General features: G+C 40.6%; 1 protein-coding gene across 5 annotated transcripts in view; it reads right to left on the minus strand.

The window, feature by feature from the left end:
* The window catches only part of LOC143038648 (uncharacterized), a 74,392-nt gene extending 53,054 nt beyond the window's left edge, over positions 1 to 21,338 (minus strand). The window contains exons 1-12 of one of the 5 annotated variants that reach the window (XM_076208144.1): positions 21,175 to 21,338; positions 15,608 to 15,762; positions 13,994 to 14,170; positions 13,214 to 13,316; positions 8,240 to 8,292; positions 8,082 to 8,127; positions 7,922 to 7,971; positions 6,943 to 7,081; positions 5,194 to 5,330; positions 4,700 to 4,909; positions 4,375 to 4,539; positions 3,806 to 4,003 (exon numbers count right to left, since the gene is read on the minus strand). In XM_076208144.1, coding sequence (XP_076064259.1) covers positions 3,806 to 4,003; positions 4,375 to 4,539; positions 4,700 to 4,909; positions 5,194 to 5,330; positions 6,943 to 7,081; positions 7,922 to 7,971; positions 8,082 to 8,127; positions 8,240 to 8,292; positions 13,214 to 13,316; positions 13,994 to 14,170; positions 15,608 to 15,762; positions 21,175 to 21,184 — 1,443 coding nt within the window. In that variant the 5' untranslated portion in view covers positions 21,185 to 21,338. Of the gene's footprint in view, positions 1 to 3,805; positions 4,004 to 4,374; positions 4,540 to 4,699; positions 4,910 to 5,193; positions 5,331 to 6,942; positions 7,082 to 7,921; positions 7,972 to 8,081; positions 8,128 to 8,239; positions 8,293 to 13,213; positions 13,317 to 13,993; positions 14,171 to 15,607; positions 15,763 to 20,483; positions 21,073 to 21,174 lie in introns of those variants that run through there. The other 4 variants (XM_076208146.1, XM_076208145.1, XM_076208143.1 and 1 more) reach the window with 4 other exon arrangements.
* Between the last annotated feature and the right edge of the window lie 255 nt (positions 21,339 to 21,593).

The following is a 21,593-nucleotide window of genomic DNA, read 5'->3' on the forward strand; positions in this document are numbered from 1 at the left end:
CAAAGGCTTTTTCCCCCTTACAAGAGAGGTAGCCAAAAAACATACATACACCAAGGCTTTTTCCCCCTTACAAGGGAGGTAGCCAAAAAGGAAAAGGCATAAAATCATTCCCACCCATTCCATCCCTGAATACACTCCACACCCCTCCACCCTCCCTCCCATCTTAGCACATCCTGGATGACGGGTCATCCCTGCACCTTGTCCACTGCCCTGGGTCAGAAGCAGTGTCGCAAGACACAGCACATCCACAGCAAGGCCGCTTCATTAAATCAGCGACCCCCCATTGCATAAAAGGAGAAGACGAGGAGAAATCCCTTCGGGCTGCATCAAATTTTGCTCACACATACTACCTCACCCCCATCCCCCCGCCCATTCCACCTCATGCAATCACATCATCATCCATATACAACCATTCTCCATTCATCCGTCTTCTGTCCTCTCCCGTCCTTCCTCAACAGACATTCCCCTCTTCCCAAAAGCCCCCTTCACTCCATCCATCCACCTCATCCTAGGACGTTCCCTCATCTTCACTCACTCCACATCTGCCTTCCATACCTCTTTTACTAGTCTTTCTTCACTCATTCTTTCCATGTGTCCAAACCATCCTAATATTCTTTCATCAACCCTATCTCCCAGCTCCCTTTCCACCCCTGTTCTCCTCTTCACCTCCTCATTTCTCACTCTATCTAGCCTAGTAACCCCCATCATACTTCTCAGACACCTCATCTCAAACACATTCAAACTCCTTCTCTCTTCTTCTCTTATGTTCCATGTTTCTGCCCCATACAGTGCTGTTGGCACAATCACTCCTTCATACAGTCTCCTCTTAGCATCCATTCCCAAATGTCTATTCCTCATTACACTCTTTAATCCACCAAGGCATTTACTCGCTTCTCTCAATCTACATTCTACCTCCACCTTCACTCCACCTTTTCCTGCCACATTTGCACCCAAGTATCTAAAACTATCCACTTCCTCCAGTTGCTCTTCCTTAATGCTCACTTCCAGTCTACTGCCACTTTCACCCCTTGTACATCTCATCACCTTACTTTTACCCACATTTATCTTTAGCTTTCTTCTATCACATACTCTCCCAAACTCTGTCACCAACTTCCTCAATCCCTCCTCTGATCCTGCCACAAGCGCAGTGTCGTCCGCAAACAACAGCTGGCTCACCTCCCACTTTTCTCCATTTTCTTTAACCATCTCCAATCTCTGACCCACTACCCTTGCATTTACCTCTCGCACTACCCCATCCATGTATAAGTTGAACAGCCAGGGCGACATAACACATCCTTGACGAAGTCCCACCTTTACCTCGAACCACTCACTCTCTCCATTTCTAATCCTGACACAAGCTCTACTACTCTCATAAAAACTCTTGACAGCTCCCAGAAGCTTTCCTCCTATCCCATATATCTGCATAACCTCCCACAGTGCCTTTCTGTCTACCCTATCATAAGCCTTTTCCAGATCCATAAAAGCCCCCAAAAAACATCCCTCTGAAACTACTACATTCACACTTGTCCCCTTTTCCCTTGTAAAGAGGAACTATACAGGCACTCCTCCAGTCCTCCGGCACTCTACCCTCTCTCCAGCAAATATTAAATAACCTCACCAGCCAGTCCACCATCACTGTACCTCCCTTTTTCAGACATTCTGCATGGCATCCATCCAGACCAGGTGCCTTACCTGCTTTCATCATCTTAACAATTGCCTTCACCTCATCCTTCCTTATTTCTCCTCCATTTTCCTCACTCATCACTCTCATTTTCTTTGCATTTCCCACTGCAGCTATCTTTCCCTTCCTATCCTCCTTCACATTTAGCAACTCCCTAAAATATTCTGCCCATCTTCCCCTTACTGCCTTCTCTTCCATTATCATCTCTCCATCTGCACCTTTTACCTTTTCTTCTCTACTTGATTTGCCTCCTCTTCCTCTCTTAATTTCTTTCCAAAAAAACATATTTTTGTTACTTTCAAAATTTTCTGTCATACTCTTACCCCATTTCACATCTGCTCTCCTCTTTGCCTCCTTTACCTTTACTTCTCTTTTCTTTTCTTTGTACCTCTCATATGACTCCCTCATCCTATTTTGTAACCAATCTGTGAAAGCTCGCTTCTTCTCTTCTACAACCTTCTTTGTTTCCTCATCCCACCATTCACTACCCTTTCTTCTATTTCCTCCTGCCCTTCTTGTTCCACACACCATCCTTGCACACTTTATGACTCCCTCCTTGAACCATCCCCATTCCTCCTCCACACCTAGCTCTACTCTATCCTTCACTCCCTCCCACTCCTTCAGCTTCTTTTTGTACTCCTTCTCCTTTTCCTTTTCATTCAAAGAGTTCACTCTAAGAACCTCCCTACCTTTTGTCCCTTTCCTCTTTCTCCATCTATCCTCCACTCTCAACTTACCTTCCACCAAAAAATGATCTGACATTCCTAAACGTAAAAGTAAAGGCATAAGAGGGTCTGGGAGTTTTCCAACCAGCACCCTAAGGTTTGGGTCTTTTAATGTGCATGGATGTGGTACAGATGAGAGTAAAAGGAAAGGGATAGGTAGTATGTTTGTGAGAAGAAAGATGGATGTGTTGGCTTTGAGTGAAACTAAGTTGAAAGGGAAGGGTGAGTGTAAGTTTGGGAGTGTAAGTGGGAGGTTATCAGGAGTGAAGAGAGGGCGAGGGAGGGAAGGGGTGGCTTTTCTAGTAAGTGAAGAGATAGGTAAACGTGTAGTGGAGTGGAAGGTTTCCTCAAGGATAATGTGGATGAAGGTGAAACTGGGAAAGGAGATGTGGGTCTTTGTAAGTGCATATGGGCCTGGCAGTGAGAAGAGTGTAGAAGAAAGGGAGGCCTTTTGGATAGATTTAAATGAGTGCATAGAGGATTTAGGAAGAAATGTCAATGTAATAGTACTGGGAGACCTTAATGCTAGGGTAGGAAATGGTCCAATCAATAGAGTGGTTGGGAAATGTGGAGTTCCAGGAAAGAATCGTAGTGGAGAGTTGATGGTGGAAATGTGTCTAAAGAGTTAATGATAGCAAATACAGTGTTTCGGAAGAAAGTCAAGCATAAGTACACATGGGAGAGGGTGGTGGAGGGAAGGGTGGTAGATAGAGCGTTAATGGATTATGTAGTGGTAAATAGGATTATGATAGGAAGAGTTAAGGATGTACATGTGCTAAGGGGAGAGGGTGGGGGAATATCAGATCATCAGATACACATACATACATACACTAAAGGCTTTTTCCCCATTATAAACAAGGGAGAAAAATACAGTGGGGTTACCTATAATCTCTTTACTACATCTGCATCATAATTTAATTCCGAGTCGATAAGAGGAGTGAGGATATCATATAGTGAGGTCATGGAGGTAAACCTGGTCCAGCTGCCAAGCTGAGAAAATGGGAAACCTGTGCCTTGCTACATTGGTTTGGATCCACCAAGCAATGTGGTGGGGGTCTGGTCAACCTTCATCTCCAGGGTGCCGAGATTGGAAGGGTGATTGAACATATTTGTTTATGAGGATATGTGCTTTAACTCAGCCACCTGACCCTTAACGGGAAAAGGGCCTTTTATATAACCAATGTGATTAATATCAGTTGGCCTTCATAGCATGGAGGGACATTTCTTGCTAATACCTACAGCATAAGAAACAAAATCAAATACCAGTACAGTTCTTATACAGGTGTAATCTTCAAGCAGGACTTAAAAATATATTGTCTTGTTTTGTCTGGCCAATCACATGTTGGAGATATGTACACAAGTTCGACATCAACCTTATGATCCCTTTGTTGTATCTTACCTTTGAGAAGCCAAGGGAGAACAGGCAGCTTCTATCAACTGACTGATCACAGATGATAGTTGCTCCCTTGTTGACCACTTTGCAAATTGGAGTCAAGATACGAATAAACCGATGCCTAGAGTTGGATCCTGGCTCCGGGCTTGAAGCAAAGAGACGGTAGGACATCAATTTACGGTCAAACAGACCAAGAATCTCAACCTGTTCGTAAAGTCAACTAATTAAGTATAGGTCTTGGACATGAAGTGATGATAAAACAGAACAAGAACCCCAACTTGTTAGTAAAGGTATGTAGTTCAGTTTTGATTAACATGAATAATTTCTGAACTTCACTCAAACTAATTTGGCGGTTATTTTGGTTTATTAGAATAGTACACATTGATTTATGATTCATTTCAAACATGGTTTACTTCTTCATTATTCTCTCTTCTTTCATGGTAATGTATTTTTCTGACAAGACACTATATCATCATACTTTAATGCTTCACTTTACCAAATATACTGTAGTTTATGTAATATTATATACTAGTGTATATGCAGTAACTGATAAAAAAAAAAAAACTTCCACATACCCTGACAGCTTTCTTTGCTCCATCAGCTGTGCTGGTTCCCAAGCTAACAATCCCTAATTCCACTTTTGTGCCATCAAACCCAAAGTCGTAGACTTTCTCTTGCAGCATCACAGAACAAATGGCACGGAAGTATTGGTACATCTTATTGATAAAACTTTTTTCAACCTGCATGGAGAAATTAGTTGTATGAATACAAGATATGTAAGAACTCCAAGACTGATGCTGCCTTAACACAGCAAGTAATAAATGAATACAGTAAATATGACTACAAAATTAAATTTCATTTGTATATTAGCACAATCCTTAAGATGATGCATGAACTTACCTTGACCCAAGTTTCAACATTAGGAATTGTTGTCTGACAAGCCCAGTGATATATTAGTTTCAATACTGATGTTGGGCCAACTTTATCAATGGGAGTTGATCCAAATATAGAACCACTATACACAGAAACATACTTTTTACCACAACATTCACTGATCCACACATAGCCACCACTTGTTGCAAGAACTTTGGGGTCAGAAAACATTCCAAGCTGTAAGAAAAAGTAAGAAAAGTCTTAGTCGAATACAGTTATACGACTATAAAAGTAATTTATCTTCTGTGGAGTGGATTGGTGGGAGTGGGCACTTGCCTTTTGATTTGGCTACCTCCCTTGCCATGGGGAAAAAACCCATCGTGTATAGACAGACAGATTAGATATATGTAATTATGAGGCATGGTGTTTGTGTATATCTACATTTATCTTAATATAAAAAAATGCAATAACAGTCTGTGGGTGAAAACCTAGTAATGGCAATGAAACATTTAAAAACCAACCTTTAATTTTTGATGAGCCTGTGTAGCTGGATACGTGTGAGTGGTGCAGTACTGCTGGGAACGAATCAATCCTTCAGCCAGTAACCATTCCACAAACTCGTGAGAAGATTTAACCAATACATTCTTAACCTTCCCATCTGAAATACATCACACAAATGGTTTACACATTAATATAATCTGAATTGAATTTTTTTATTATCTACTTCAGTATCTAACATATACAAAAGGCTTTTCCCCCTTACAAGGGAGGTAGCCAAAAAACAAAGGCATAAAATCCACTCCCACCCATTCCATCCCCATATACTCAACTCCCAATTCAATATGGTTACACATGAAGATTTCCATAAACATACATAATGACGATGATATGATTTCACGCCACCAACTCCTTTCCATTGGGAGACTACGACAGAGCCCCTTTCAGGACCTTCTAATGAGGAATTTAATGAACCACGCTCTTGAATTAACTTCATCGGTGGCAAGGTTCGAACCACCATCCTCCTCAACCTTCAACACAAATAACAACACCCAAATCTGCTCGGCCAGTGGGCAACTCTTTTTATATGAGGGACAACCATCCAAGGCATGCACTCAACCTTCATCTATACTACACCCACTTGTAATATTATCTAAACTCCTTCAGGATGAAAGGTTATCCCTGTTCCCTGTCTACTTGGGTCAAAAACAATGCTTTTTTCCCCTTATAAAGGAAGTTATGGATGCTCACTGATCAAGCAGGTTAGGGAAGTCATTACTTGTGGCATAGGTCGAGATGATGACGATTCGAACACTGATTGGGGACAAGTTGAACCAAGGGCATGGTTCATTAAAACTCCCTGCTACAAAGTCCCCTGTAAGGGGCACTGTCCTAGCCTCCCCATAGGGGTTTGTGACGTTAAACCAAATCAATTAATAAAGGAAGTTGCCAAATCAAAAGGCATGCACCTAGGGTACGCGCAATGGAGATGCATTTGCCCTATGCAGACACATATGACACAAAAAACTTCTACCTGCCGATGATGAATAAAGAGGAGCATAATTATAGGCTTAAATCATATTATGAGGGGATAGTTAAGTGATTTTTTGAGCCTATAATTATACTCCTATCTATTCACCATCGGCAGGTAGATGTTACTTTTTTGTGTAATTGCATCTGCATAGGGTAAGGGCGTCTCCATTGGTACGCGTACCCTACTCCACTCCCATCCACCACCCATGTTTCTCATGGTTGAGGGGTCATCCTGGTCTCCTGCCCAAAGCCCTGGGTCAGATGCAACAACAACCTCACAAGCTAATCCACTATAACTGAATCTTCTGTCTCAAGACACAACATCATACCCATCCAACCCTGGCAACTTAACACCTTTCAATGCTCTTTGTACCTCACTGGCTGAGGGGGTTAGGGCGTCATTACTTGCGGCGAAGGTTGAGGTGAGGGCGGTTCGAATTCTGCCACTAGCCAAGTTGAACCAAGGGCATGGTTCATTAAATTCCACTCTACAAAGCCCTCTGTGAGGGGCACTGTCCTAGTCTCCCGATAGGGGGGGAGTGTGTGACGTCAAACCATATCAATCAATCACCTATCCATTTGCACCCTTCAACTCTCTCCTCCTTGCCTCCATCACCTTGTATTTTGTTTCTCTCTTTCAACAACTAAATAATAATTATCTAGCACTACAAAGAACAAATTCTACTACCCATCCCAACACAGTGAAACTTTTTGTTCGAATGATAACAAAGAATACACACCTAGGACTTTTCTCTTATTGACAGCAACTGCCGGTGGACTTGCGTTCTTGGGACGTGGGAAGACACTAAGAAGGGATGCTGATTTTGGCCCAGCCTTACAAGGTGCCCCACTTCCTGAAGCTTGTGCACTTGGGAAAATCTGTAATGAGCAAACATTTAGCTTCCTAACTGCAAAACTTCTCTTCCCTTACATAATGGAATATAGTGGTTCCAAACTATGAAAAACATTTCTACTACATTAAAAGCATTCAAGATAAAAGAAAAACAATGACGATAACTTATAATCATGTATGCTTCAATGTCTACTTAAAAAGCCAAGCTATGGGTGGGCTCAAAAAAGTTATTTTATGCTTACAACATATGAAGTTACCTAAATGTTAATTTTCTAAAAGAGTGCATCAAACATAAATAAAAATAATTATGTATTACCAAAGTTAAACAACTCCATGTAATAACAGGATTAACAAAAACATGCAATGTTGTGAAGATAGGGTGAGCTTAACCACTGATCCCTACGTATGTGTGGTAATATGATCCCATAGTTTGAGCACATTACCTTTCAGAGTTAACCGATTGTTCTTACAAAGTGATTGAGTACCAAAGAGTAAGTAAAGAGTATATACTCAATATCAAGTTTAATTTGAATGCATTTACTGATATCCAAACTTCAAGCCCACACTTGCAACACAACTGCAATCTAAGATCAAGATAATTTTGAAATCAAGAATGTTTGGAGTAGTTAATGTGGGCACAAAAAGAAAGGCAATCTCTCCTGACATCTATTAACCACTGACACGGATGGTAAGAAAGGGACTAATGAAACGGAAAATGGCCCAGAACCACATTACATCTGATAGGGTCAAACATAGGTTTGATCATACATGCTGTCAATTATGTTGAGGGGACTGTTATTGAACCATGACAACCCCGAGTACAGCGGCTGCAGCATGATTACCCTTTCACTAACAATATTGCTTACATGCTTTACTTTGGAGAAGTTGTCACTCACAACCTGGATATCCGTGTTGCCTGCAAGCAATAATGTGATGCTCCATTAGTAGTGCATGGTGTGATATACAAACAATATTAGTCAGTTTTCATCTCAAATTCCACAGTAATATCTTGCAATAATAACTCACCTGCACCAGCATTAACAATTTGAGCCTGCTTTGCTGACTGAATACTCTGCAATGAAAATGTATAAACAAAACAATGAAAGTGTCCTCACAATATCTGTTCTGGATTATTTCAATAAAGCCAATCATACATTTCAAGTAATTAACTCCATGATTCTCACCCCTGCCACGCTGGAGGCTGCCGTCGATCCAGACGATCTTGGAGTACTTTTCACTGAAAGAAGTAAAGTTGTTCTATGGTGACTGAGTTGTCAATGGTGTGGTGCAGTAGAGAGGTTCTCTCCTCACCAGACCTTTGTTTTTGTGTTGTGAAAAAACATAAAAGGTACATTGGGCCAAATGTTATTTCATCAACCAAAATCGCTAGTTTGGGCAACGTGAACAGTCCAAGCCATTTATGGGAGAGGGAAAAAAAAAAAAAAAAAAAAAAAAAAAAAAAAAACCATCCACCACCCTTGTTTCCCTCTCATCTTTGCTCATGGATGAAAGGTCATCACAGTCACCTGCCCACCACCCGGGTCAGTATCAATACAACAACACACAGCACATCCACAGCAAGGCTGCTTCACTTAAAATCCATTCCGCCTCTGTCCCCTCATGCTTAAAATAGAGAAGATGGGGAGAAATCCCTTTGGGCTGCGTCAAAATATCCACACACAACCACTCCCTACTCCCCCTCATCCACCTTGCCCAAAGCTCATTCAGTCCATCCATCTGATTCTTGGTCATCTTGCCAAGTTCACTCCATCCACCTCTGCCTTCCACATACCTTTAGCTAATCTTTCTTTACTAATTCTTTCCATGTGTCCAAGCCATCCCAACCATCAGCCCATGCCAGCTCCCTTTCCATCCCCACTCTCCTCCTTACATCCTCATTTCTCACCCTATCCATCCATGTGACCCCTACCATACTTATCACACACTTCATCTCAATCTACTTATCCTTTATGCCTCTTTTAATTCCAAGTCTCTACCCCATACACTCTCATAGGCATAATCACACCTTCATGTAATCATTTCTTTGCATCCATTCCCAGATGCCTATTTCTCATGACACGTTTCAATGCCTCAAGACATTTATTTGCTTCTTTCAGTCTACATTCTACCTCCACCCCCACCCCTCCATTTCCTGCCACATGTGACCCTAAACACAATTGTCCATTTCCTCCATCCTCTCTCCTTTAAGACTTATTTTCAACTCACTGCTATCTTCTCCCCATGTACATCTCCTCACCTTAGTTTTACCCATTTACCTACACACACCTTCCCAAATTATGTCACTAACTGCCTAATCCTTCCTTTGACCCTGTCACAAATGCTGTTGTCAGCAAACAAATGGCTTACCTCCCACTTCTCTCCATTATTTTTAACCATCTCCAGTCCCCTGCCCATTACCTTTACATTAACCTCCAGTACCACCCAAATCCATGTGCACATTAAACAACCATGGTGACATGACACAGCCCCACCTTGACTTCAAATCAATTGCTCTCTCCATTTCCATTTCTACCACAGGCTCTCCTACTCTCATAAAAACTCCCATAATAGCTTTACCCCCAATCCCATACATCTGCAATACCTTTCACAGTGCCAAGAAGAAGAAGAAGAAGAAGAAGAAGAGGAAGAAGAAGAAGAAGAAAAAACTTTCTCAGATGTGTTACCACAAAAATCTGATCCACACATCCTCTATATTTCTTAAACCCACATTGCACCTCAGAAATTACTCCAATGACTCTCCCCAAACTACATTCAACAAAATGATCTCTCTAAAACTACAATTACATTTGTCCCCTTTTCCTTGGTAAAGCAGAACTATATAGGCACTCCTTCAGTTCTCCAGAACTCTCCCCTCTTTTATATATACATACAGCATTCTTCCCCTTACAAGGGAGGTAGCCAAAGTACATACATACATATACCAAGGCTTTTTCCCCCTTACAAGGGAGGTAGCCAAAAAGGAAAAGGCATAAAATCATTCCCACCCATTCCATCCCTGAATACATTCCACACCCCTCTACCCTCCCTCTTATCTTAGCACCTCCTGGATGACGGGTCATCCCTGCACCTTGTCCACTGCCCTGGGTCAGAAGCAAGTCAAAACCATAAATCCACTCCCACACATTTCATCTCTACACACTCCACTCCCATTCACCACCCTTCCCTTCCTCTTTTCTTGGCCGAACATTAGGTTTCATTGCCAGGACAGTTACAAATAGAAGTGCAGAGATAATTATCAAACTCTATCTTGCGTTAGTTAGACCCATCCTTGAATAAGTGGTACAGTTTTGGTCTCCGTCCTATAGAATGGACACCAATTCACTAGAATCAGTGCAGAGGAGAATGACCAAAATGATACATGGGCTCAGAAATTTACCTTATGAAGAGAGGCTTAGGCACCTTAACTCACACTCTCTAGAAAGATGCAGTGTGGGGTGATCTAAACAGGTGTTCAAGTGGATCAAAGGTACAAGTGACAAACAAGGTCATCATATTAAGACAACAGGGCAGGACTCACAGTAATGTATCTAAATTGGACAAATTTAGATTTAAGAAGGAAATAGGCAAGAATTGGTTTACTAATAGGGTGGTCAACGAATGGAACAGACTTAGTAACCATGTAGTTAGCGCTGAAACTATCGGTTGTTTTAAGAAATGGTTAGACAAATTTATGGATGGGGACGACAGGTAACGGACATGAACTGTTTAGTGTAGGCCTAATGGTCTCTTGCAGTCTCCCTTATTTTTATGTTCTCCTGGACAATGGATCATCCCTGCATCTTGCCCACTACCTTGGGTCAGAAGCAATGTAGCAAGACACAGCAAATCCACAGCTAAGACACTTCATTTAACCTGTGTCATCCCTCTTCTCTGTCCCCTCATGTAGAAAAAGAAAAGACAAGGAGAAATCTCTTCAGGCTGCATCAAAATATCAATCACACATACTCCCCTCACTCCCCCATCCCTACCCTTCCATGCATCACAGCATCATCCATACACAACCATTCTCCACTCACCCCTGTCTTCCGTCTTCTCCCTTCTTCCTCACCAGACATTACCCTCTTTCCCAATGCCCCTTTTACCCCATCCATTTCATCCTTGGTCATCCCCTCATGTTCACTCCTTCCACACCTTTTACTAATCTTTCTTCACTCATTCTTTCCATGTGTCCAAACCATCCCAATACTCTTTCATCAACCCCATCTCCCAACTCCCTTTCCACCCCTAGTCTCCTCCGAACCTCCTCATTTCTCACTCTATCCAGCCTAGTAACCCCTACCATACTTCTCAGGCATTTCATCTAAAACATGTTTAAACTTCTCTCTTATGTTCCATGTTTCTGCCCCATATGGTGCTGTTGGTACAATCACTCCTTCATACAATCTCCTCTTAGTATCCATTCTCAAATGTCTATTTCTCATTACACTTTTTAATCACCCAAGGCATATACTTGCTTCTCTCAATCTACATTCTACCTTAACCTCCACTCTCCCCTATCCGGCACATTCACACCGAAGTATCTAAAACTATCCACTTCCTCCAGTCTACCTTAATACTCACTTCCAATTTGCTGCCATCCTCTCCCCTTGTACATCTTATCACCTTACTTTTACCCACATTTATCTTCAACTTCTTTCTTTTGCACACCTTCCCAAACTCCATCACTAATTTCCTTAATATTTCCTCTGATCCCATTACAAGTGCAGCATCATCAGCAAACAACAGCTGGCTCACCTCCCATTTTCTTTCACGATCTCCAATCCTCAGCCTATTACCCTTGCACTTATCTCTTGTACAACCCCATCCATGTATAAATTTAACAGCCAAAGCAACATAACACACCCCTAGCAAGTCCCACCTTTACCTCAAACCACTCACTCTCTCCATTTCTAATTCTAACACAGGCTCTACTACATACATATACCAAAGGCTTTTTCCCCCTTACATGGGGGGTAGCCAAAAAGAAAAAGGCATGGAAACCACTCCCACCCATTCCATCCCCAACATATTCCACTCCCTTCCACCCTCCTCCCTCCCTCTCATCTTGGCACCTCCTGGATGACAGGTCATCCCTGTATCCTGTCTACTGCCCTGGGTCAGTGGCAGTGTCGCTAGACATAGCACATCCACTGCAAGGTTGCTTCATTAATCCCTTCGGGCTGCTTCAAATTATTTCTCAGACATACTTCCTCACCCCCCATCCCCCACCCACTCCCCCTCATGCATCACAACATTATCCATACACAACCCTTCTCCATTTACCCCTATCATCTGTCCTCTCCCATCCTTCCTCAACAGACATTTCTCTCTTTCGTAATGCCCCTTTTACCACATCCATCCATCTCATCCTAGGACGGCCCCTCATGTTCACTCCTTCCACCTCTGCCTTCCACACCTCTTTTACTAATCTTTCTTCATTCATTCTTTCCATGTGTCCAAACCATCCTAATACTCTTTCATCAACCCTATCTCCCAACTCCCTTTCCACCCCTGTTCTCCTCCTCACCTCTACTACTCTCCTAAAAATTTTACTGCTCTAAACAGCTTTCATCCTATCCCATACATCTGCAACACCTCCTTCACCACCTTCCACACTTTTCTTACCTTTTCCTGGTCTCCTACTTTTTCCTTCTCATTTAAATAGTTCACTCTAAGCATCTCTCTAACCTTTCAACCTTTTTCTCTTTCTCCACCTATCTTCCACTCTCATCTTCCCTTCCACTAAAAAATTATATTTCCCCATTCTCTCCCCCAAGAAAATGAACATCCAGAACTCTTCCCTTTATTTGGATACCACTACATAGTCCATTAATGCCTTATCAACCTCCCTTTCCCATGTGTACTTATGCCTGTCTTCTTAAACACTGTGTTAGGTATCATGAACTATCTTTCTGAACACATCTTTTACTATTAACTATGCATTGTAATCTTTACCTGGCACTCCAAACTTTCCAACCACTCCATCTATTGGTTAATCCCCTACTCTAGCATTGAGATCTCCAAATACTTCTACAATGACATTTCTCCCAAAACTCTCAATACTAATTTAAATCTATCCAAAAAGCCTCCCTTTTCTCTACACTCATACATACAAACCACTATTCAATTTTCCAAAGGACATGCAAATATTTATTTACCTTGGGTGTTTACAGCAGCATTTGTGGTAACGGTGTTTGCACTTGAGGCCTGGAGAACTTGACCTGGTAAGATGATAAACTTTGGCATCTCGTACCCTCCAACCTGTAGAAAATCAAGAGGAAACATAATTATAGACCATGACAGAGAATGTACCAAATAAAGAGATAGCCATTGATAACAAGAGTACATTTCATTCATTAGAGCTTTAATCCAAAAATCATCAATTCAATTTAAAATCATGAACTCCCATCAGAATGCACCCGGGGACCTGAGGTGGAACAAACTAAGTCCAAAAAATAGAATGATGTTGTTGGGGGTGCTTGAATTTTGCCAAAGTTTGGCCAGGCTACATGACATCATGGCATCCTTCTGCTTCTCATCACTAACAACTATGTTCAGCACCTGCTTGGCTGCAGTAATAAGAGATAATGCAAGTACTTGCTCACAACTCCACCATTATTTCCCTTGGCTTTTTTGTACACTTGCTTTGTTTGTAACCACTCCGGGCAAGGTGAAGCAGTCATCATCAGAAACTACTGTCCAGATTATTGCTTTAAGGTCTCGGGACTGAGTGTAGCCCCTCGGGGCTGCATCTTCTGGAGGCGCTGGACCTTTACATGCATGTACCAATCATTGGTCACTTTAGCTAACACTCAACAATTTAATTAAGGTGTGCGGTTTAAGTCCGAGTAAAATAATGGGCACCTATGTAAACATGTTCAAGGCATAATCTCTGACAAAATATAAATATATTATAGTGAAGCTGTTCATAAACATACCGGCTTGGTATTTGCAGCATTCCCGTTGGACACGTTGCCTTTGCTAGGTGAAACTGCCTGTGATCTTGTTCCAATTCTTCCCCCACTTGGTGGTGACTGAGGGCTGCTACCCTTGGTTGTACCATTTACAAGAGGTCTTATGGGTACATAAGGCCTATATCGTGCATCACCAGGTATCTGAAACAAAATAGACAATCTTAAATTCCAACAATTCCATTAAACATTTACAGCAAGCAATCTAGAGCTTTACAAATAAAATTCAAAAGCCATTGTCTGGACCTGTATATCTCTTGGTCAAAATCTTGAGGACCCAGTCCAGTGGCTGAATCAACCTATGCAGTGTCCTCAGAAAATGTATGGAAGGGTGCGGGCTATCTCAAAGAAGTGGGTATATCCACCTCTTTGCTAGCATTTCCAATTGCTATTCCATCAATCAATTAATCATTGCCTGGAGTCTCCATAAGTGGGAAACCCACACCCCTACAGTGACTGCCAATGATCCTCAGAACCTCCCGCACTGTGTTATATCAGTGTGGGACTGATTCTATGTCTAAGAAATACAATTGAAGATGATAGTGAAACCTTGGGCCCAGCCCAAAGATCAAGTGTCCCTCATAGATGCACCTCCAAATGGAGGATGTTGATGGGTTTTGAAAGCAGGCAGCTAGGCTGTCCATCTTGCATGACCACCATATGCAAGTATCCACCACTGGCCCTTCTACATACATATACCAAAGGCTTTTCTCCCCCTTATAAGGGAGGTAGCCAAAAAACAAAGGCATAAACCACTCCCACCCATTCCATCCCTATCACACTCCACTCCCCTCTACCCTCCCTCATATCTTGGGACCTCCTGGATGATGGGTCATCCCTGCATCTTGTCCACTGCCCTGGGTCAGAAGCAGTGTCACAAGACACAGCACATCCACAGCAAGGCTGCTTCATTAAATCAGCGACCCCCCACCCCTTTGTCCCTTCATGCAGAAAAGGAGAAGACGGGGAGAAATCCCTTTGGGCTGTGTCAAATTTTTCTGACTGGCCCTTCTAATTAACATTAATGATGATGATGATGTGGTTTAATGTCACAAACTCCCTCCTACTGGAAGGCAAGGATAGTGCACCTTACAGAGGACTTTGTATACAAAATTTAATGAACTATGCCTTTGGTTCAACTTCACTGGTGGCAGGGTTCAAACCACCATCCCCTCAATCTTTGCCGCAAGTAACAACACTGTAACCTACTCGACCAGCTTCATTAATAACAGCAAACAAATTGACAAACTGGATGAAAACTACTATAACTCTTCCTGCATTTGGATGCCCATGTGATATTGTATGAAGCAAAGACCAGGTTCATAGGCAGTAGGGACATAATTCTGTCAACTACCTTGAATGTCCACCAATAGCAGGTGATCACTGATCCCTTAAAAAATTCTTCTGGCCACTGCTGAACTATTTTAATCATTTAGGAGAACCTTAGGTCTGTAATGGTTATAAAACTATTACATATTTTAATGTAACATGGACCACAGGGATCTATTTGACACTTAAAACTTTATTTATTTTGCTCACAGGAACATCTGGTCTGTAAGATACTAAAAACTTGTACCTTACCTGTGCATTGCTGCTTTTGAACAGTTCCTGCAATCTGTGAAGATCATCTTGTACTTTGTGAAATTTGTTGACCTGTGACTCTGAAAGCCCCTCACTTTCACAATACATAAATAGGGGCATGTTCTGGGTATCTGAAGTCCCTGGTCTCGTTGTTCCTAAAAAGTATAAGACAAGTTCTTAATAGATTTGAACACATAACTATCTATCTTAAATATTCATACATTTTGTTCCCTGTAAACCTAGCCTCTGAAATATTTGTGGCATCTTCATAATGTAAATGTAAATACTTTACTTAATCACCAAAAATTAAATAGTACTTCTTTATTTAGAGGCAATACTGTGTTGCTATCAAGAGCTATATGTTGGGTGGGAGATGTGAACCAGTCAGTGGTGTGTAAGGGGGAAAGCACACCATTTTGTTGATGAAGAAGAAAAGGTGGGGAAGGCTGGCAGCAGGGGGAGGGGGATTTAACGGGTCTGGGAATGCTGCTATTCCATCCCTTTATCTGTTATGCATTGTTTTATTGCTGTGGTCACAGACTGTATGACTGTACTTGGGGCAGCTCCCCAGCCATGTGATGGAGAGGCATGCTATGTTTGGGGCAACTTTCCTAGCTTGGGCAGTCTGGATTCACACCCAGTAGGTCAACAACTGATCAGATCATAGCACCATGTTCTTGCGGTGAGCCAACATAGATTCCTTCTAAACTATGCTGATCTGAAGAAGACATGGTGGGATGCTTCAGGATATTTGTATCTATTAGACTCCTGCAAAGATCAATGAATTCGTATTTGGCTTAGGGACTGTGTGTTGTGAAATAGGGAAGGCATGTCCAGTTTATTTCCTGTTAATCCAGAAGTAAGGGAAGAATGCAGTATCACAAGCACTTTTCAACACCTCCATGGACTTGATATTGGACAGTTATCAGTCTATGTTACTGTATACCATCCACTGGCAACACTACCCTTGTCTTTACCACTGATGCTGTATTTCCAGTGAAATCACTGGAGATCCTGGTTGCAGCCCTGGAGTCATTGTACTAGGAAGCAAGACAGCTGAGACTCCTAGTCTTCTGGACCTAGACCAAGATCCAGGCATTTGGGGGTTAGTGGATGAAAGTTCAGCCTGCCCATGTATGTAGTACGGGCACTGAGGTATTTGAAGAGCTTCACACACCTAGCAATGTTGGTGCATTGTAGTGGTAGGTCATACTAGCTCAGAGGCCCGCACCCCTTATGGCGAGAAGTTCCTTTTTTTTTTAGGTTAATCAAAATGTGCTGTCAGAGCCACAATACAAAAAATAAGTTCAGATTAGGAAAGACATTTCTACAAATCATAATAATTGATGGCTACAAATTTCTTCAAAGCCGAATGAATATATAATTTTAACTGGAATGTTTTACAAATTTCCAGTACATGACGTCTCATTATATATTCAAGAAGATTTAGATAAATTACAGCAATGGTCTGAAAAGTGGCTAATGAAATTTAACACAAGTAAATGCAAGGTAATGCACATAGGTAAAAATAACAGCAAGTACGATTACAAGTTATTTGGAAATTCGTTAACAAAAGTGGATAGTGAAAAAGATCTCGGCGTAATTATCAGTAACGACCTCAAATCATCCAAGCAGTGTATTTCAGCCTCTGAGAAAGCAAATAAGATTCTGGTATTGATTGCGCGATCTTTTGATTTCAAAAGTCCATCACTCATTAACAAGCTATATAAATCGTTAGTTCGTCCACATTTGGAATATGCTGTTTCCGTATGGTCACCGAATCTCATTAAAGACATTGACAGACTGGAAAAAGTACAACGGCGAGCCACAAAACTGATTCCAAATATAAAAAATAAATCATACGAAAATCGACTTAAGCACATGAATCTGTTTTCCCTAAAAAAGCGTAGACTCAGAGGTGACTTGATACAGGTCTTTAAGATTTTAAAGGGAATTGACAACATCAAAAGTGACCAAATTTTCACATTGAATGAGAATCAGACAAGAAACAATGGTCTCAAACTGTCCGGAAATAGATTCAATTTGGAAGTAGGTAGAAACAACTTTGTCAACCGTGTAGTTAATGAATGGAATAAACTTCCTGCACAGGTAGTGCAATGTAGTTCAGTTCGAAGCTTTAAGAATCATTTAGATAAATACCTAAGTAAGATGCTGTAATTATTATAATTTATGTTATATTATTTGTTTTTGTTTTGTTATAATTTGTCTGTCTGATTTTCATTTATTATTAGTTATATGTCAATTTATTATCATTTACTATTTACCTGTTTGTTTGTTATTCAACTATACCAATGCATTTATTTATGTATTTTAATTGTTATTTACATTGTTATAGTTTTAATTTATTATTAATATGATTTTTTTTTTTTTTTTTTTTTTTTTTTTTTTGCATCCGACCTAGATATGGATCAAAAGGTCTCCTGTCGGCATGCTTTGCCTTTGTAATCCTTTGTTTTGATGGAATAATTATTTTATAAGAAGCTTCTGGAGCTACACAAGTGGCTTGAAAGCTCCCAAGCTACAGGTTGCTAACCTCTGTACTTGTTATTCCTTTGAAGGACTGTCACTGTCCATAGTATTATGAACTTGCTTTACCAGTTATAAGGCACTATTGATACTTATGCACGAGGACCATGATCTAAATTCTATAGGTGCTTGTGCTCACTGTCTTGCTGTATGTCTGCAAGACATGGAAGCTGAACGCTGACTCCAGGCATCTTGAAATCTATGGTATCATGTGCCTTCAAAGATTTGTAGAATATTGTTGAAATGACCATGTATCAAACTAGGGACTGCTAAATGATTCAGTTAAGACCCATTATAAATAAAATTTGTGAATGGCAACTCCAGCAATGTGATATGCTTCCCTAATGTGGACTGCACTCACAGGGTGATCTCTCCAGAAGACAACCTCAGTGGCGACAGAGAGAACACCTATAAAAATCATGGGTTGGGCAACTTGACCAATCCTGACACGAGTTGTTCTGAATGGGAAGGGAGGTTGCTATTTATGATGAGGATTTAGACTGTTCAGATTCTTTCATGGTGTTTTGCACACTTCAGCAAATTATGAGTCTAAAGTATCTGGAGGTGAACAGAACATCTCCCCTGCTATATCTCAATGCTTCTTCATTTACTGACATTCAACTCTGATCTGCATCTATTTCTGGAGGTTTTGTATCAACACTTCCACCTCTGTTTTCACTGCTCCTCAGCTTTTCTAGCTGCTTTTTAGGAAGACTGAAGCTTCAATAGCACTTCTACCAGGCATCCTTACTACATCCTGTTCATCCCATGCTATGGCCATCTATGCAGATGATCTAACATGATTTATCAGTAAAATTCTAGAATAACACAGATGGATGTTTAACAGGAAACTTAAGTTATCCAATAGCTCCTAACCTAATATGATATAGCCTATCCTATTTCATAGAAAATATAGATCTTTCTGATGAAAAAAATAATTGAGTAAAAAAATGTTTTTACATGATGCTGGAATAGAACCAACTTATCTTTAATCATATATACATCTGTATGGAGTGAATACCACATGTAAAGGGCCTCAACTCACTTAAAATTAGGATAAAGGGCATACTTTACATCTATATCATTTAAGCAAAGTTGCTATCAAATTTTTTTTATGACTGTTACTTCATCATACTCAGTACATAATGTTTTACAGAAAAATATTATGGCAAAGTACAAGCAAATTTGATTCTAATCTGAGCTACAATAACAAGTTTTTAAAAATCAGTGTAATGTCTTTAAACAAAATCTGCATTCCATTCCCAAGGAATATACAGTAATTTCATATTACATGACATAAATGCACAAAATCAAAACTATGATAAGGACTGCTTAAGATTTATTTCTTTTCTCCTATGAAAAAACTATAACATGTTATGCTAAGGTCAACGTTTGGTGAAATTAAGCCAACAAGTATTTTTGAAAGTTCTTGTGTCCATTACTGATGCAGCTGAGATCTATCCGCACTTAGGACCCTTGAGGGATGATGCAGTATCTGTACCACAACACAATGGCTTAATCCCACTTGGTAAGGTTGTATGTATGGTCACATGATGAAAAATGGTATATGTAAAGTTTTTTTTTTTTTTTTGTAAGATGGAATGACTATGGTTGCAAATGAAATCTGTTATCAACGTAATCAACTCAATCATACTGATTACGTGTTACCATGTACATGCAACAATGATCTACCACACCCCTGGTGTCCACTGCTATGAAAAGGGTTGGAAAGCCATGAAAGTACTTTTATACTGGCCAGGGATCAAACTCGGACCTTCCACCTTCCAAAGCAAGTGTTACCAATGCTCCAAACAGGATATAACCCTACTATAACCAGGGCAGTGGGCGTGTTGCAGGAATGACCCATCATTCAGGAGAAGGCAAGTAAAGAGGGAGGGAGGGGTGGTGAATGGGAGTGGAGTATGTGGGGATAAAATGGGTGCGGATGGATTTATGCCCTTGTAATGGGGAAAAAGCCTTTGGTATATATGTGCATATAATGTACAATAATGTGAACTTTCAGTAAAATCACAAGTGAAATTATACACTATAGCTTTAAGGAATTAATAACTTAGTACATTAAATAATGAATACAAACTAGTAAAATGAAAATAACTGGTTAGAATTTGTAAACAATGGTTATGTAACAAGTCACATTCACAACTCCTTTGAATGCAATTTCGGGGAGGGATGTTGCATTGTTAGTCTCAAACTTTATATAATTACTGCCTGGCAACAACTATCAGTTTCATAGTGTGGGATCGGCACTAAATTTCATAAAACCACGAATGTCAATATTTGAATCAACCTTCTTTCTACTACTACTTGCCTGCGTCTACGAGTCTGCTGGCTCTGTTAATCCACCAACATCCGTGCAAGAGCTTTCATTATCCACAGCCAAACAGAAATGCTTACCAGTGGAGACGACCATTCTTCAAGAGGCGAATCAATTACGATAATTATGGCAAGGTTAACTGATGTACAAGTCTCATCGTCTGCACTTTTACAACAACACAATATCACGTGTATTGTTGCCAAATTTTCGCGCCTAAATGACACTACCGGGTAAATTGTTTGTATGTTTACGTCACCAAACTACAGTCATATGTTCTCACAGCTGTTAGTGTTGCTTCAATGTATCATGCAAAAAGTCTTTCGAATATTTCATGTAAGCGAATACATTGTTTACATTTGTTCACTATCTCGCGTCGTCCACGGTCCTCTGCGCTTCCAATATGAATCACAACAAAGCTTGGAAGCGGAGTCGAAGGGTACTTTAAAGTCAAATATTTATAAGAGTTTTATAAAATAAATTAACACATACTCAATACCAACAATTGTGGTAATCGTTTAAAAATATATAAAGTCCATCTTTGTAATGTCAGATGATTATTTTTCATACGTTTTCATGCTCGTGCATCACCATTCACGCCATTTTAGTTTGGAACAATCCCGTTTTCAGCGAATAGGAGCTTCGAATTGTAAACATCATTTAGACTCACATTTTATCAATTACTTACCTCTGCCCATGGTCGGGTATGCAATAAGTTTACTTCAACACACAAATACGTGGAATTTAGTAAGCTTCTTTGGCTACTTCCTCAAAAATAAGTTGTTTTACAATCACAGTTCAAACATCTCCCTGATGCCACTCGCTGCCATATTGTGTGACGTCACTTCTAAATCTCGAGACCAGCCAATCAGCGACTGGCTTGGACCGACTCTTGTGACGTCGGGGCTTGCAAGTTAACTTGCATTCCCATATATCCGAAGGCTTTAGAAAATATTCAACTCAATTAGTTACTTTTCTCAAACCATATCAATGTAATATAATCAGAACTAACAAAATATGTGTGCCTTTAATTTTGCCTGCTTGAATGAATGCTTCTTACATGTTGTGGGACTAGATAAAGTGGAATGTAGAGTGGGTGTGGCGTTC

This window comes from Oratosquilla oratoria, chromosome 24, assembly GCF_046742065.1.
Source record: "Oratosquilla oratoria isolate Oo_2021 chromosome 24, ASM4674206v1, whole genome shotgun sequence".
Lineage (NCBI taxonomy): Eukaryota > Metazoa > Arthropoda > Malacostraca > Stomatopoda > Squillidae > Oratosquilla > Oratosquilla oratoria.